The 16,869-nt window shown below is 43.2% G+C and overlaps 1 protein-coding gene across 1 annotated transcript in view; it reads right to left on the reverse strand.

Annotated features, from left to right (window-relative positions):
• LOC138079683 (ATP-dependent translocase ABCB1-like) overlaps positions 1 to 16,869 on the reverse strand; it is a 91,091-nt gene that overhangs the window by 9,881 nt on the left and 64,341 nt on the right. Inside the window, 4 exon segments of the mRNA XM_068972389.1 lie at positions 3,655 to 3,852; positions 4,336 to 4,492; positions 7,074 to 7,214; positions 9,149 to 9,249. Of these exon segments, the coding sequence (XP_068828490.1) occupies positions 3,655 to 3,852; positions 4,336 to 4,492; positions 7,074 to 7,214; positions 9,149 to 9,249 (597 nt within the window).

Here is a 16,869-nt window from a genome sequence, read left to right on the forward strand (position 1 = left end):
CTGAGAGGGTTATTTTCCTGTGCACTCAGCACTCATGTCCATATTCTCCTGTGTCTGTCCTTTCCCCTGTCAAGGGACTGCAGGACTAAAATCTATTTCCTAGGCTCCCTTCTGGCGCCAGAAGTTACCAGTGAGATGCCCTGTGCAAAACCTGGAACCAGAAGCTGTGGTAAGCTGTCAGCCGCGTTCCGGCAGAGCAGCTCTTGCAGCAGCGAGACTCTGTCCTCGTGCCTTCAGGCTCGGAGCAGCTGAGACACGGGCACAAGCCTGGTAGCTCCCTGGCCGCAGGATCGCAGCTGCAGCGCTGATCTGCATGCTGGGAGTGCTGACTCCGACTCCCCCTCTGCCAGTGATGACGTGAGCACTGAACCCCTTATTAAACATGCAGCTGCTCGGACACCCACAGTGCTTTGTTTCCTACGCCAAACCATAACTGACAAGGTTCACGTCTTTAATTTGGCTCCCCTGCCTTAATGTATGTGGAGAATACTCATTTATTTCTTCACTTTCTTGTAGTCTGATTATTTTACTGTTTACCATTATTGCTGTTTTCAACTCCAACACTCTGTTATTACTAAGAGTTTTCCCACTACAGTGACTCTGAGTGCAGCCGGGGGGTGGGGGGTGGCGTTGCTGGGTGGGGAATGAATTTTTTTGCCTTTCCTAACTGGGTTATAATCAACAAGTTTGAGAGTCATTATTCTAATTAAACCTGCTATTTCAGCCAACTTATGCTGCATGTGGACATGATTAGTTGCTTTTGTTGTGTCCGACTTTGTGACCCCGTGGACAGTAGCCTGCCAGGCTGCTCTGTCCATGGGGATTCTCCAGGCGAGAATACTGGAGCGGGTTTCCGTGCCCTCCGCCAGGGGATCCCCCAATCCATGAACTAAACTCATGTCTCCTGAGCCTCCTACAATGGCAGGCGGGTTCTTTACCCACCTGGGAAGCCCAACTTACGCTACATTAGGAACAAATCACTCATCAGCCACAGCTCACATTATCTCTTTCATCAAACAACATCTTGACTGCACACCCGTATAGCCTTATGCCTCTAGTTCTAGTTTCCCCTTAAGAATCAACTCCAGATCTACCATCTGTTTTAAAAAAAATTTTGGCCACGCCGGGTGGCATGTGGGATCTTAGTTCCCCCACTAGGGATCAAACCCATGTCCCCTGCATTCGAAGTATGGAGTCTTAACCAATGGACCTTACAGACGTCTCAAAGGCTATCTTCTTTAACTCATGGAAGGATATGCCCTATCTCTTCAGTTAAAATCTTTAAGCATCCCCTATAATTCATTCAGTTCAGTGCAGTTCAGTTGCTCAGTCATGTTCGACTCTTTGCGACCCCATGAATCGCAGCACGCCAGGCCTCCCTATCCATCACCAACTCCCAGAGTTCACTCAGACTCACGTCCATCGAGTCAGTGATGCCATCCAGCCATCTCATCCTTGGTCGTCCCCTTGTCCTCCTGCCCCCACTCCCTCCCAGCATCAGAGTCTTTTCCAATGAGTCAACTCTTTGCATGAGGTGGCCAAAGTACTGGAGTTTCAGTTTTAGCATCATTCCTTCTAAAGAAATCCCAGGGCTGATCTCCTTTAGAATGGACTGGTTGAATCTCCTAGAGATTAGCATATAACATGCTGGTTACTAAATGTCTCTTAAGGACCAAGATCACTGTCTGAGAGTCAACATTTCCTCCTCTGATGGCTTCATTTGTCAGGAAGGTCTTCACTGAGAGTTCTCTGTCCAAACTTTAATCATAAAACTGAAGCATAAAGTCAGAATTCACAGAAAATATGTAATAAGTAGTAAAAATAAGGAACCAAGCTTAAAGAAGAACGAAGCGTACATAAGTGTCACAGAATAGACTCACTAAAGGCACAACTGTCTTTGGATACAGTAAGACATATTTATGATCACTGTGATTACTGTGAGGAAGTGAAAAGAGCCCTCGCCTACTGGTAGGAAATTCTATTTCCATGTCAATCATTAATGCAAGTAGGACCCATTAGGAGCTGGCGGGCATCAGCCTCACTGTACAAAGCAGGTGTCCGTCCTGGTTGGGCAGTGCCCAGGCCATTCCAGTTGTTGAATATTTTGGATATCAGTATAACCCCTGAGTATAACCAATAACTCAAGGCCTACATAATGGAAATGTTTTGCTATAATTCACTCCTTCCTGATTTGATTCTTTTCTAGTCCCCATTACAGTCATTTAAAAATTCACTATTTGGGGGAGTTCCCTGGTGGTCCAGTGGTTACAACTTCGTAATTTCACTGCAATGGCCCAGGTTCCATCCCTGGTCAGGGAACTAAGATCCCACAAGCTGCACAGTGCGACCAAAAAATAACAAAAAAAAATGTCCCTACTCCCTTCACAACACCTTCCCTGTGCCTAGGATAGTCCCTGACAAGCACTCATTGACAGTTTACTGAATGTCCCATGAATAAATATGACCCTTCACGTACCCTTTTAGTTTAGAAAGAAAAGAGAATCCCTCTATGTTCTTTATCTGTTTCCCAAATTTGTTGATATCGCTTTTTTTTCCCTTAGAAGGTGTGTGAATTTCCTTTCTCCATCAATGGTTTTATCCCATCTTCAGCCATAACAATGTTCATGATTCCCCATGATGAACGTCTCCCCTGGGTTCTGCCCAGGCGTGTTTTCCTTCCCTCTCCTTTGGTCTGCCACTGGCCTACACACACTTCGTGTCCATTCCCTCCTAACCACTCCTCAGCCATGCCACCTATTTTCCCCCAGCACCACGTCACTGAGTAGCCTGTGAAATGCCGGAAGCAGCCCATCAGTGGCCAGACCCTCCCACGTCTCTGCAGTCTTCATCGTGCCCGTCTCTCCACGGCATCTGCCACTGGGGCCGCCTTCTCCTTGCCATCCCTGGCTTCCACCTGGTTTCTCTCAGCACCCTCCTCTGCCTTTCCGGATTTCCACCCCCCGGACCCCCTCTTGTAACTGAGACCAAGGGGAGGGGGATGGCAGGCAAAAGGGCTGCCTGTAGAGGAGGGGAGGGTAGTAGAGTTGAGGGAAAGGACCGATTGGCTGGAACAGTGGACACAGCTTTGAGACTGTATCAAGCAGGTCAGGCTTTAAGTGGAATCATTGTTTAAAGGTTTGTAAAGCCATGGCTTATTGTCGAGAATTAAATACATCTAGGCATTAAGAAGATGAAAAATTTGGAATGAGCTGAACAAGAAAGGATGCTCAGAAGGACCTAGAGATCATTATATTAAATGAAGTAATTCAGACAGAGAAAGGCAAATATCATATGCTATCACTCATGTGGAATCTAGTTTTATAAAATTATACAAATGAACCTTACAAAACAGAAAGAAGACTCTCAGATTTCGAAAACACACTTATGGTTACCAAAGGGGAAACATGTTGGAGAAAGATAAATTAGGAGCCTGGGATTAGCACACACAATCCTCTATATATAAAACAGGTAACTGACAAGGACCTACTGTTGAGGGAACTCTACTCAATGTTCTGTAACAACCTCTATGCGTAAGGAATCTGAAAAAAGAGTGGATACATGTATAACTGAATTGCTTTGTCATATACCTGAAAGTAACACAACATTGTAAATCAACTACACTCCCCCCCAAAATAAAGAAAATAGTGTGCTCACCACTGTGCCAGCCAAGGGGTCATAGAACTGCTCCAGGAGCTGGACCACCGTGCTCTTCCCGCAGCCGCTGCTGCCCACCAGGGCCAGCGTCTGGCCCTTCTTCACCTCCAGGCTCAGCCCCCGAAGCACCGGGACGTCTGGTCGAGTGGGGTAGTTGAACACGACATCATTAAATGCCACATTTCCTTCCACTGTACTCTAAAATCAGGACAGTGAAAGTAAATTTCATTGTTGCAATCCTGAAAACTGACTTTAGAGCCAATCCTCTGTACTGCCAGGTATCAGAAGGCAGCGATCTTGGATTCCAATCAAGCTTCAGTTGGAACTGCTAGAAAGTAATACAGATCTAAAAGGGTCAGTGTCCCCACAGCATGTCTCATTAACACAATACAAATGTGACAACCCAAAGCTATAACAGAATTACCTACACATAAGAAAACCTGATTCGCAGGATTCGTGTATAAAATGGGCAGTATTCCTATATCCCTGTGGCTTTGTTATATAAAAGTACTAGATGTTAACATGTATCAATATTATCAGCATTTACTAAAATGACCCCATGATCAAGAAAGTTTCATTTTACTACCAGCAAGTAAAAGCACAGATTTTATTAAACTTCCACTTAGATTCCATTCATTCATCAGTTAGGAGCAGGTCACATAATCAAAACATGAAACTGACCGGCTTTAGGCCTTCCGTGCTGTAGCTGTCGATCAGAGGAGTATTTTCAATGATATTGATGATGTGGGCTGCTGACACTTTGGCCTTGGCATAGTCAGGAGCAAATGAACTGACCTGTCCCACAGCCATGGCACCAAAGACAACAGCTAAGAACACTCTGCCAACAACAAAGACAAAACGTGTCAAGAGTTACTGAATGCGATGCCGAGAGTGACACTTCTACAACCTGAGAGAGCTACCTCGAAGAATTCCAACACATTAGCCAAAAAATAAAACAGTTTCCTATAAGTTCATATCAGTGTGGTTAACTGATTGTAAAATGACCCAATGTTTCATCTCTCTCTGGGTTTTCGCCTTCTTATAATGTGACCTTGCAGCCTCTCCATGGAAGAAGTGGAATTTGTCTTCCTACCCTTGGAGTCTGGGTTGGCCCTGGGACTTGCTCTGGCCAACAGGATGCGGTGGAAGTGATGGTTTCCAGCTCCAAGCCTATGATTCAGGGGGCCTTGCATGCTCCTGTCACAACCACAAGCCCGGCTGGCTTGCTGGAAAACAAGGCGCAGACAGAAGAGTGTTGTGTGGGCCCCAGCCAACCAGTCCATTGCTCACTGCACACACGCGTGAGCCCAGCTGAGATCACCTCTGCCTAGCCCAGACAGCAGAACTGCCTGGCTGACCCACTTAAGACTTCAGAGCCAAGAACAAATGTTCACTATTGTGCATTCCTGGGGGCTAGTGGGTGGCTGTCTTGCAGCAGTATCTGTGGCCATCAATAATGGATATAGGCAGTTTTGCTGGAATTGGATCAGAGTCTTAGAAAAGCCATGAGCCATGCAGCAAAGAAGAGAGTTCCTTACACAGCCAGATCATGTGCTGCTCTCAAAATGCACTGAGTTCTTTTGGGGTTTTTTGGCCATGCTGCAGCTTCTGAGATCTTAGTTCCCCCTAGGGATCGAACTCAGGCCACAGTAGTGAAAGCAACCGAGTCCTAACCACTGGACCACCGAGGAAGTCCCTACATCGCCATTCTTAATCTACATCATGAGAATCATAGCAGCTTCAAGTTGGGAAGGACTTCACAGGATGTCGAGTCCAGCTCTCCAAGTTTGTGCCAGGGCGCACACCCCAGGCCAGCTCCCATGCTTTGTTTCAGGAAGGAGGAAGTTTGCTGGAGGAAGTCTTTTGTTAAAAAGTTCTTTTTCAAATCAAAGAGAAATGTACATCCTTTTGCCTAATACTGCCCTTCAAAGAACTGGAATATAAGTTAAAAAGCCCTGTGCATCTTTGATAACTCCTTTCACTCCCAACATTCCAGCTGCCCTTCTCTGGACACACTGATCAAAATGTCTTTTTAAACAGTGGGCCTAGAACCAGTACAACATGGGGATCTTCCCAGGATCATACCGTGAGTCCATGAACAAATCACTTAGATGGTTCATTTGGTCTTCTTATCTAGACCTGTGGGATCTTTTTCAAACAGACAGCTCTTCATACAGGTCTCCCCCCTATCTCTTACTCAGAAGACTTATTTTCTGAATTTAACAATCCAAGAGTCAGCAACTTCTATCAGCTGAATACCTTAACCTCAGAGTAAAGCACTAATTTGGATTCTCTGGTGACTCAGACGGTAAAGAATCTGCCTGCAATTTGGGAGACCTGAGTTCAATCCCTGGGTCCAGAAGATCCCCTGGAGAAGGAAATGGCAACCCACTCCAGTATTCTTGCCTGGAAAATCCCATGGATAGAGAAGCCTGGTGGGCTACAGTCCATAGGATCGCAGAGAGTCAGACACGACTGAGTGACTATACTTTCACTTTCAAAGCAATAATTATCAAATAATTATCTAATCAAGCACCAATACCAGTGATGCCTGATTACAATCTTTTGGTCATAGTTATAAAGAGCACCTGCATATCATCTGTCAGAGAGGTTGGGTGGAAATTTTACAATCTTCTGTTGGGGTCATCCTGAGAAACCTGGAGTGTATGCACAGATCGACATCTAAATAGGATGGAAATGTTATACTGACACATACTTCCAAGTTTCCACGATGCTGGTTTAAATATAAAATTGTCACCACTGATTATGGTATGCTATCAAAAGGCAGCTCACACATCACCAAATCAAGACACTCAGAAAAATTACACTCACTTTTCACTACCAAACCACATATTTTAGTTTAACTGTATATTCAGTATTTTAGAAGGAAGTCCAGGCCTGTCTTCTGACCCAGGTACAATCTTCTGCATTTCACAGTGATGAGCCAGATATTCCCATAGAGCTTTCCTTTTTCATTCCTCAATTTCTCCAGCTCTTACCTTCTAATTCCCTTTATCAAGCAAAGCAAATGTATCCTAGAATATTCCAGGGCTCTCAGAACTCAGTGCTCCACATCTATTCTTTAGCTGCCCTGTTCAGAATCTTCTCAAAGGAACTAAGCACTTGACTCTACCCAGGCCTGCTGGAAACCCCTCATTGAATCACAACCCCACCTAGACATGGATTTGAGAAGGTCAAATGTGTGAGTCAGTACTGGGGAGAAGGGCAGATACCAATTCTCCAAATGAAATGGGATGCTTTCAGAGTAACACAAGGAGACTCAGTGGCAAAATGCCAACTTCTGAATCGCCAAAGCCTCTTCATGAAGCTTCACAGTAAGGCTTCCTATCCAGGCATGAAGCACACGCACCTTGGTTTCATTTCTAGAGCCCGACTGTCAATAGGAGCCCCATACTTACAAGAGAACATCCTGAAACTCCATGATGCCTTGGGCCACCAAGTAGGCACCAAACCGGAAACAGCCAGCACAGGAGAAATACATCATTGCCTGGGTGATGGAAAATGCAATTCCAAAGACATGTGCTTTCCTCCAAGAGTTTCTGAAAAGAAGACATTCTCACATTTACTTGACTTTCATTTCTCAGTCCTTAAAACATAATCTTTGATGTGTTAGCAGTAGGGGATGGTGGCATAGCAGACAAAATGGGTTTCATTTCCAAAACACTAAGTTTGGTCCTCACATTTCCACTTCAGCAGAGAACTAACGACACCTCGAAGTGTTGGGGTCAAGGTAAAATAAGCCAAGGACAAGAAGAGTTTGTTAGGGGTTAATGCACTCCTTCCCTACCCCCTACCCGTGGACATGTAACACATACGTACTCTACACTGAACAATCGCTCAACATGTGTTGACCCAATACCCGTGAGCTGCAGGGACGTGAAGGGCCATGCAGAGGTGCCAGCTATGTTCTTGTCCTTGGGGCCCAGGAGCTGAGCTGGATGATTCATGCAGTGGAAGTTTCCCTTTAACACGTTACAGCATGAGAGGAGGAGGCACTAACCCTCTGGGGGTTTAGGGAAGGCGCCCCCAGGGAGTTAACACGTGTGGTTTTGAGCCACATGGAGCTGGGTGGTGTGGGCGCAGACTGGTGAGTGGGCCTGTTTCAAGCAGAGCAGCTCTGCTTCTGTTTTGAGGACTGGGATTTAAACAATTTTTTTTCCTATAAAAAGGCTCTACTATAAAACCCAAGTCTGCTCATTTCATCGTATAAGAAACAAAAGAGTCAAATAGATCGGGCCTGCTCGTATCCATGTCACTTTTTAGAGCACTCACTGTGAGTTCATTAAAGGACAAAGGGTCTGCACTGGAGACAGGTAAAGAGAACAAGGAAGGGAGGGTGTCCTCAGGAAGCACCACCCCCTCAAGCCTCACAGACATCCCGAATTTCATGTTCCACAAAGAACTCATTCCCAGCAGGATCATGTAGTAGGGTCATCACGCAAACACAGGGTCAGAGGCATTCTCAGTATCCTCGCTCCCTTCCCTGCCCTCGGTTACTTGTTCTCACTGGATCTACCTCAGAGACGTCCTTGCCTGAGGTCAGGTCCTGTGTTTCCTCTCTTGGAGAATTACAGTTCAGTTTAGTCGCTCAGTCGTGTCTGACTCTTTGTGACCCCATGAAGCACAGCACGCCAGGCCTCCCTGTCCACACTAACTCCTGGAGTTCACCCAAACTCATGTCCATTGTGTCGGTGATGCCATCCAACCATCTCATCCTCTGTCGTCCCCTTCTCCTCCTGCCCTTAATCTTTCCCAGCATCAGGCTCTTTTCAAATGAGTCAGCTCTCCGCATCAGGTGGCCAAAGTATGTGAGTTTTGGCTTCAACATCAGGCCCTCCAATGAACACCCAGGACTGATCTCCTTCAGAATGGACTGGTTGGACCTCCTTGCAGTCCAAGGGACTCTCAAGAGTCTTCTCCAACACCACAGCTCAAAAGCATCAATTCTTCTGCACTCAGCCTTCTCTATAGTCCAACTCTCACATCCATACATGACCACAGGGAAAACCATAGCCTTGATTAGACGGACCTTTGTTGGCAAAGTAATGTCTCTGCTTTTGAATATGCTATTAAGGTTGGTCATAACTTTCCTTCCAACGAGCAAGCGTCTTTTAATTGCATGGCTGCAATCACCATCCGCAGTGATTTTGGAGCCCAGAAAAATAAAGTCAGTCACTGTTTCCACTGTTTCCCCATCTATTTGCCATGAAGGGATGGGACCAGAAGCTAAAGTTGAATGGTTCTATGAAGACCTACAAGTCCTTCTAGAACTAACACCCCCAAAAGATTTCCTTTTCATTATGGGGGACTGGAATGCAAAAGTAGGAGAATTACAGCTGTGTTCCCCAGTTGGTTCCCTCCTAGAAGTCTCTCCACTTACTCCCTACCTTCTGCTCAAAAGTAATTTTCCTGAAAACAAACCTGATGATTGAAAAACTCCCCTTACTCCCTCCTACTCATCAGTGGCTATTACCTGTATGGTACCTGCAAACTCTGGGCGTACACATATTCAAACCTCTCCTCCCGAGTCAAAGAAACAACAGTCCGGAAGTTTTCTATCCCTTCAGTGGCAATCTGTAACAGAGAACACTCCGTCACTAAAGGTACAAAAGCCAACAGTGGCAATGAGTTGGAATTCCACTAAAGAGATTAATATTATATATTAAATAATATTTATTATGACTTCAAAGTTTCTTTGCTATGGAAAGAGATACTAAGTAACTTATCAAATTGAGTTTTAGATCTGGAAAGAACATGAGCTAATTTAAACTCCTCTCTGCAGAAAGAGATTCTCAAGTGTCAACAGATGAAGACCCCTACCTAAAGCCACATAGCTTTACAGGAGCGAAAGTAACCTGAGAATTCAGTATTTTACCTCTATTGAAGTACTCTTTCTTCTATGATGGTCACATTTCAAGTTTATAATTATTATACGTAAATTATTATAATATCATAATTGCTATTATTAAAATATATAATATAATGTTTATATTTTTCTCTGCATAATTGTCATTTCAGACAACTAAAGAATATTTGGAAAGTATTGAAAAGATAAAGAAGATAATGAAAATTACATATTGGTGTACTTTACATAATAGCTTACGTGCTGTTATTTGCTAAAAATATATCTGTTTAACAAAATTGGGCTGCAGTTCTATGTTTGAATTTAAAGTCTTATTTTTGCTTTAACAAATATCAAGAGCTTTTTCCAAGGTTATTAAATATATATATTAACAATGGGTTGTTTAAAGGGCCACTGAACAAAGTTTTTACTGAACAAAGTTTTCAATTCTTTTTAAAAAGACTGCTGTGAAAACATCCTTGCACATTTACATCCCTATTAAATTATTTTCTTAGACATTCTTAAAAGTGAATTAACAAAGTCAAGGAAAATAAACTAATTTTTAAGTAGTATAGCACATATTAACAATTTGTTTTCCAGAAAGTTACTATCATTTGATTATGTTTTAGTTAAAAGTTAACTTCCAACAAGGCTATCTCATTAGGACAAATCCATCATTTACCACTTTTTAGAGTCTGGGTAAAAAGGCTATAGAAAATACAGAAAACACCAGTGTACAATACAAAATGATATTTCAGCCTGCTTCAGCATCGGACCTTAAAACATCTCTCTGTCTTGTTCTCCTCATCTATAAAATGAGGGTAGACAAGAGGGTCTCTGGAGTCCCTTTTAGCTCTAATTTTAAGACAAATAATTTTTAGATTGTAAGTCTAAATTATAAATCACTAAGAGAAATTACCCATATTAAGATGTTCTTCCTTTCTCTGGCCTCTTCCCTGGTCAGAACTGACTCTAATACGGACAAATTCAATTATATGAGAGTGATTTATGGCACAAAAATCACAAATCCAAAATCTCACTGATTCTTTACTGAATCCTACACCAATACCTAACTTCAAAGATAATAGTGAATATTTGATAGGACATTGTTGGTTTTAAAGACTAATGCAAAAGACTACTAGAAGAAAGAAATTAATACCATATTCTTAAAAACAAAAAAAGTAATTTAAAAATAAAGTTAAAAATATTATATTCTGACCCAGCAGGCCAACAAGACTGAACTAAGTTTATCATTGTTCATTTAAGTCGCTCAGTTGTGTCTGACTCTTTTCGACCCCATGAATCGCAGCACGCCAGGCCTCCCTGTCCATCACCAACTCCTGGAGTTCACTCAAACTCACGTCCATCGAGTCCGTGATGCCATCTAGCCATCTTATCCTCTGTCATCCCCTTCTCCTCCTGCCCCCAATCCCTCCCAGCATCAGAGTCTTTTCCAATGAGTCAACTCTTCAAAATGAGGTGGCCAAAGTACTGGAGTTTCAGCTTTAGCATCATTCCTTCCAAAGAAATCCCAGGGCTGATCTCCTTCGGAATGGACTGGTTGGATCTCCTTGCAGTCCAAGGGACTCTCAGGAGTCTTCTCCAACACCACAGTTTAAAAGCATTAATTCTTCGGTGCTCAGCTTTCTTCACAGTCCAACTCTCACATCCATACATGACCACTGGAAAAACCATAGCCTTGACTAGACAGACCTTTGTTGGCAAAGTAATGTCTCTGCTTCTGAATATGCTATCTAGGTTGGTCATAACTTTTCTTCCAAGGAGTAAGCATTTCCACTGTTTCCCCATCTATTTCCCATGAAGTGATGGGACCATATGCCATGATCTTCGTTTTCTGAATGTTGAGCTTTAATCCAACTTTTTCACTCTCTTCTTTCACTTTCATCAAGAGGCTTTTGAGTTCCTCTTCACTTTCTGCCATAAGGGTGGTGTCATCTGCATATCAAGTTTACCATAAGCTACTAACAAATACAGGGAAATGTCCAGATTCAATTTATGTTAAAATATTTTATGCAATGCTTTGCATATTATAAAAATTATACTTATTTTAGAAAATACTAACAGTGCAGAAAGCAAAAAGAGGAAAAAATCCACCTCCAGTCAAACCCTCAGAGATAATCGTTGGTAGAAATATTTTCATTTATGAGGCTTCAAACAAAAAGCTTTTTTTTTCACTAGTTAAGAAAATTCAGCAATCTTTAAAACTGTCTGCTGAAAAAAAAAACAGACTTTACTGTGAATTTCAATGTAATGATTTTAAGAAATACTTATTTTCTGGGCACATTTTTTCTAATGCCAGTGCGTATTGTTTGGTTTGTAACGCCATCACTTTATAGAGTGTGTGGACAGCCCAATAAAAGTGAGAGTTCATGAGTTACACACCTTGAATAGTGAGTAAAATAATATAATCACTGCACAATCATCTTCATCTTGTCACACAAGAAGAAATTAGGAAAAGGCTTAATTAGTATTCTGCATCCTCGCAGCTTCATTTGCTCCAGATTTTACATAGAGACTCAGTAACCACTGTGAGGAGAGAGAAGTTGTAATTCAAGAGGAGGAAATATCAATAGCACAGGGTTTCCCTCAGAAACCATCATGTACTAAATAATTTTTAGGAATGCAAAAAATATACATACATTTCCTGAAAAACCTCACACTTCTCTTTCTACCCTTGCAGCAACTCAAGTGTGATTACGGCTTTTATTTCTAAAGAAGAAAAAGCATCTGTTCTATAAAAATGTTCATTCGTGAGTAATGTGACAGACGTCAATGGGGCAGAGATCACGAGCAGTGTAGAGGTCTTAAGAGCTGGCTCTGAGATCACACAGTCCTGCTCTGCAATCCTGGACCTGCTCCGTCCTTCTAAGGGAAACAACAGATATGCTACTGGTCCCCACATTAGTAGGGAAGACAGTCATTCATCAATAAACAAGTGGGAAATAAACAACAAGTGCAGAAAAGTGTCAGGAATGAACTTGAACATCAGGAGAGACCTCTCAGAAGAGCTATGAAGATCAGAGGGAACTAGCTTGGAGTTTTGTAGGAACTGAAAGGAGGCCCATGAGGCCAGGGCAGAGTGGATGAGGGAGACAGCAGCGCAAGACAGGGTCAGAGCAGTCATCATGGGCTGGCTCACGCAGAGTTTCATAATCCAGGGTTGATTTTATTGCCAGTGTGATCAGAAGTCACTAGACGGGTGGAGGTTCGCAAGATCTTATTTGTGTTTATAAGAGATGACTGAGGCCTCTGTGAGACAAATATAAAAAGTGGACAGACAGACCAATTAGGCTGCTGCTATGTGACTTTGGGCAAGTTACCTGACTCCTCTGAACCCTGAGTTTTATAATCTAACAGGGTAATTCAAAAGGGTTATTGACAGTATCAAGTGAGAACATGTAACATTCTTAGCATGATGCCTGGTATATAATAAACAATCAATAACTGGTAGCCTGAGAATGAAGATCAGATGGGAGCTGACTTTTATTATTTCATAGACTGGTTGGTTGGAGAAGGCAATGACACTCCACTCCAGTACTCTTGCCTGGAAAATCCCATGGACGGAGGAGCCTGGTAGGCTGCAGTCCATGGGGTTGCTAGGAGTCAGAAACAACTGACCGACTTTACTTTCACTTTTCACTTTCATGCACTGGAGAAGGAAATGGCAACCTGCTCCAGTGTTCTTACCTGGAGAATCCCAGGGATCGGGGAGCCTGGTGGGCTGCCGTCTATGGGGTCGCACAGAGTTGGACATGACTGAAGCGACTTAGCAGCAGCAGTAGCAGACTGGTTGGTGCAGCAATCACTTCCCCTACCTGCTTTTATGTCTCTCATGAACCACCACTGATTTAGAGCATTTACCTCACTCCCGACCTTTATCCAGAAAACCTGCTAAACTCAAACATATCTGTTTACATCTGCACCCCTTCACCTGCCCGACTTCCAACAAATTACCAGAGTCTTAAAGCTAACGCAATACTTCGAAGGTGAAAACCTGTGGCTTGCAATGAATCAGCTTCCGACTGGTCTTCCTCCTACAAACAACCTAAACCTCCTCTCTGGGGCACTTTGAACACCTCTGTAAACGATGACACTAGAAACAGTAATGCACTTTCTTTGTGTGCATGCTTTTCCATCTTCTCATTAGATGAATCAACACCACAGGGGAAAATCCCACAAAGGACAGGATTAAATGGAGTGACTGGTCACAGGACGGACTCCCTGCCAGGGGCCAACATCACCTGGGCCTGACCACAGCCAATGTCCGAGGGCCAGCACCATGCTGCTGGACTTCAGGACCAAAGGGAAACCTCACATGAGGACTTTGGCCCCCAGACAATCACTGAGAAGCACTAAAGCTGATCCAAAGAAGTTTCCTGAAGGAATCCCAAGGACACAGGGTACAGAAAGTCAGAGGAGATAGCAGGGAGGCAACGGAAAAAGTGTGAGCGCTGATAACCAACCAAAGGACCCCTTTCATCATCCTTACCGGTGAGGTGCCTCGTCCAGAGACAAAGGACCCAAGGCCACTGGATCTGCCCGGGTCACTGCCTTGACTCTTAGGGACCTTGGAGGGTCCACAGGTAGATGTCACCCTATCCTGGACGGTAGGCCTAGTTCTGAGGGAGCTCGGCTCTGACCACTCATTTCTGCAGTGATACAGATCATGTGATATCAGACTATGCTCCACCATCAGCAGACTCTGTTTTATTTTCTTTAATGGAGGATAACTGCTTTACAATGTTGTGTTGGTTTCTTCTGTACAACGTGAATCAGCTCTAAGTGTACGTATACCACCTTCCTTCTGAGTCTCCCGCTTCCCCTCCATCCTACTCCTCTAGGTCAGCACAGGGCACTGAGCTGAGTTACCTGTGTTAAACAGCAGCTTCCCACCAGCTATGTATTTTACACATGGTAGTCTGTATATGTCAAAGACCTCTTTGTTTCTTAACTGAGGTACAACTTGGGAGCATGACTGTCTGCGTTTGAATCGTGGCTCTGAAACTTATGAGCTCTAAGGCACTGTGGCATTACCTGCCTGTGCCTCAGCCTCCCCTGCAAAAGGAGCTAATAGAAGAACCTGTCTCACAGGCCACCCTGAGGAGTAGAGCAACTGCCGTATACACATCTATTCAAAACAACAACTCCACTCAAAACTCGATAATAACCTAAGTGAAGAAAGAATTTGACAAAGAACAGATACATGTGTAACTGAATCACTTTGTTGCACACCTCAAACTAACACAACAGTGTAAATCAACTATACTCCAATATAAAGTAAAACTTTTTGGGAAAAAAAAGGGAGATTCAAAATGCAAATCAAGCAACAATAACAAACAGGCAAGCATGCAACATGCTTCCCCCATCCCCAGCAAAATGTGTTAGGATAAAGGGTAAACAGGGCTTCCCAGGTGGTTCAGGCAGTGGTAAAGAATTCGCTTGCCAACACAGGAAACAGGAGACGCAGGTTTGATCCCTGGGTTGGGAAGACCTCCTGGAGAAGGAAATGACAACCCACTCCAGTTATTCTTGCCTGGGAAATCCCAAGGACAGAGGAGCTTCGCAGGCTATAGTCCATGGGGTTGCAAACAGTCGGACATGACTGAGCGACTAACAACAACAATAACAGACGGCAAACACAGGTAGCATGAAGGGAGGAGGTGTAATGAGAGGGAAAGAGTGATGATATTTTAGCCAGTTAGAGTGAATACCTTTAAGACTTTTCAAGTTTTTTAAAATCTCCCCTCCCCACATCTAATTAAATAGGCCTCCTTTCCTCAATAAAGCAACTCTGGAGAAAGGGGAAGGAAGGAGAAAAAGTGATATGAAGTGTTCTAGTTTCATTCTTTTACACGTGGTTGACCAGTTTTCCCAGCACCACTTGTTAACGAGATTGCCTTTAATCCATTGTATATTCTTGCCTCTTTTGTCAAAGATAAGGTGTCCATAGGTGTGTGGATTTATCTCTGGGCTTTCTATTTTGTTCCATTGATCTATATTTCTGTCTTTGTGCCAGTACCATACTGTCTTGATGACTGTGGCTTTGTAGTAGAGCCTGAAGTCAGACAGGTTGATTCCTCCAGTTCCATTCTTCTTTCTCAAGATTGCTTTGGCTATTCGAGGTTTTTTGTATTTCCATACAAATTGTGAAATTAAACTCAAAATGTATTGAAGATCTAAACATAAGACCAGAAACTATAAAACTCCTAGAGGAGAACATAGGCAAAACACTCTCTGACATAAATCATAGCAGGATCCTCTATGACCCACCTCCCAGAATATAGGAAATAAAAGCAAAAATAAACAAATGGGACCTAATTAAACTTAAAAGCTTCTGCACAACAAAGGAAACTATAAGCAAAGTGAAAAGACAGCCTTCAGAATGGGAGTAAATAATAGCAAACGAAGCAATGGACAAAGAACTAATCTCAAAAATATACAAGCAACTCCTGCAGCTCAATTCCAGAAAAATAAACGACCTAATCAAATAATGGGCCAAAGAACTAAACAGACATTTCTCCAAAGAAGACATACAGATGGCTAACAAACACATGAAAAGATGCTCAACATCACTCATTATCAGAGAAATGCAAGTCAAAACCACAATGAGGTACCATTTCACGCCAGTCAGAATGGCTGTGATCCAAAAGTCTACAAGCAATAAATGCTGGAGAGGGTGTGGAGAAAAGGGAACCCTCTTACACTGTTGGTGAGAATGTAAACTAGTACAGCCACTATGGAGAACAGTGTGGAGATTCCTTTAAAACTGCAAATAGAACTGCCTTATGACCCAGCTATCCCACTGCTGGGCATACACCCCAAGAAAACCAGAATTGAAAGAGACACATGTACCCCAATGTTCATTGCAGCACTGTTTATAATAGCCAGGACATGGAAACAACCTAGATGTCCATCAGCAGATGAATGGATAAGAAAGCTGTGGTACATATACACAATGGAGTATTACTCAGCCATTAAAAAGAATATATTTGAATCAGTTCTAATGAGGTAGATGAAACTGGAGCCTATTATACAGAGTGAAGTAAGCCAGAAAGAAAAACACCAATACTGTATACAAATGCATATATATGGAATTTAGAAAGATGGTAATGATAACCCTGTATGCAAGACAGCAAAAGAGACACAGATGTATAGAACAGTCTTTTGGACTCAGTGGGAGAGGGAGAGGGTGGGATGATTTGGGGGAATGTCATGGAAACATGTATAATATATAAGAAACGAATGCCAGTCCAGGTTCAAGGCATGATACAGGATGCTTGGGGCTGGTGCACTGAGATGACCCGGAGGGATGGTACGGGGAGGGATGTGGG

This window comes from Capricornis sumatraensis, chromosome 5, assembly GCF_032405125.1.
Source record: "Capricornis sumatraensis isolate serow.1 chromosome 5, serow.2, whole genome shotgun sequence".
In the NCBI taxonomy this organism is placed as follows: Eukaryota; Metazoa; Chordata; class Mammalia; order Artiodactyla; family Bovidae; genus Capricornis; species Capricornis sumatraensis.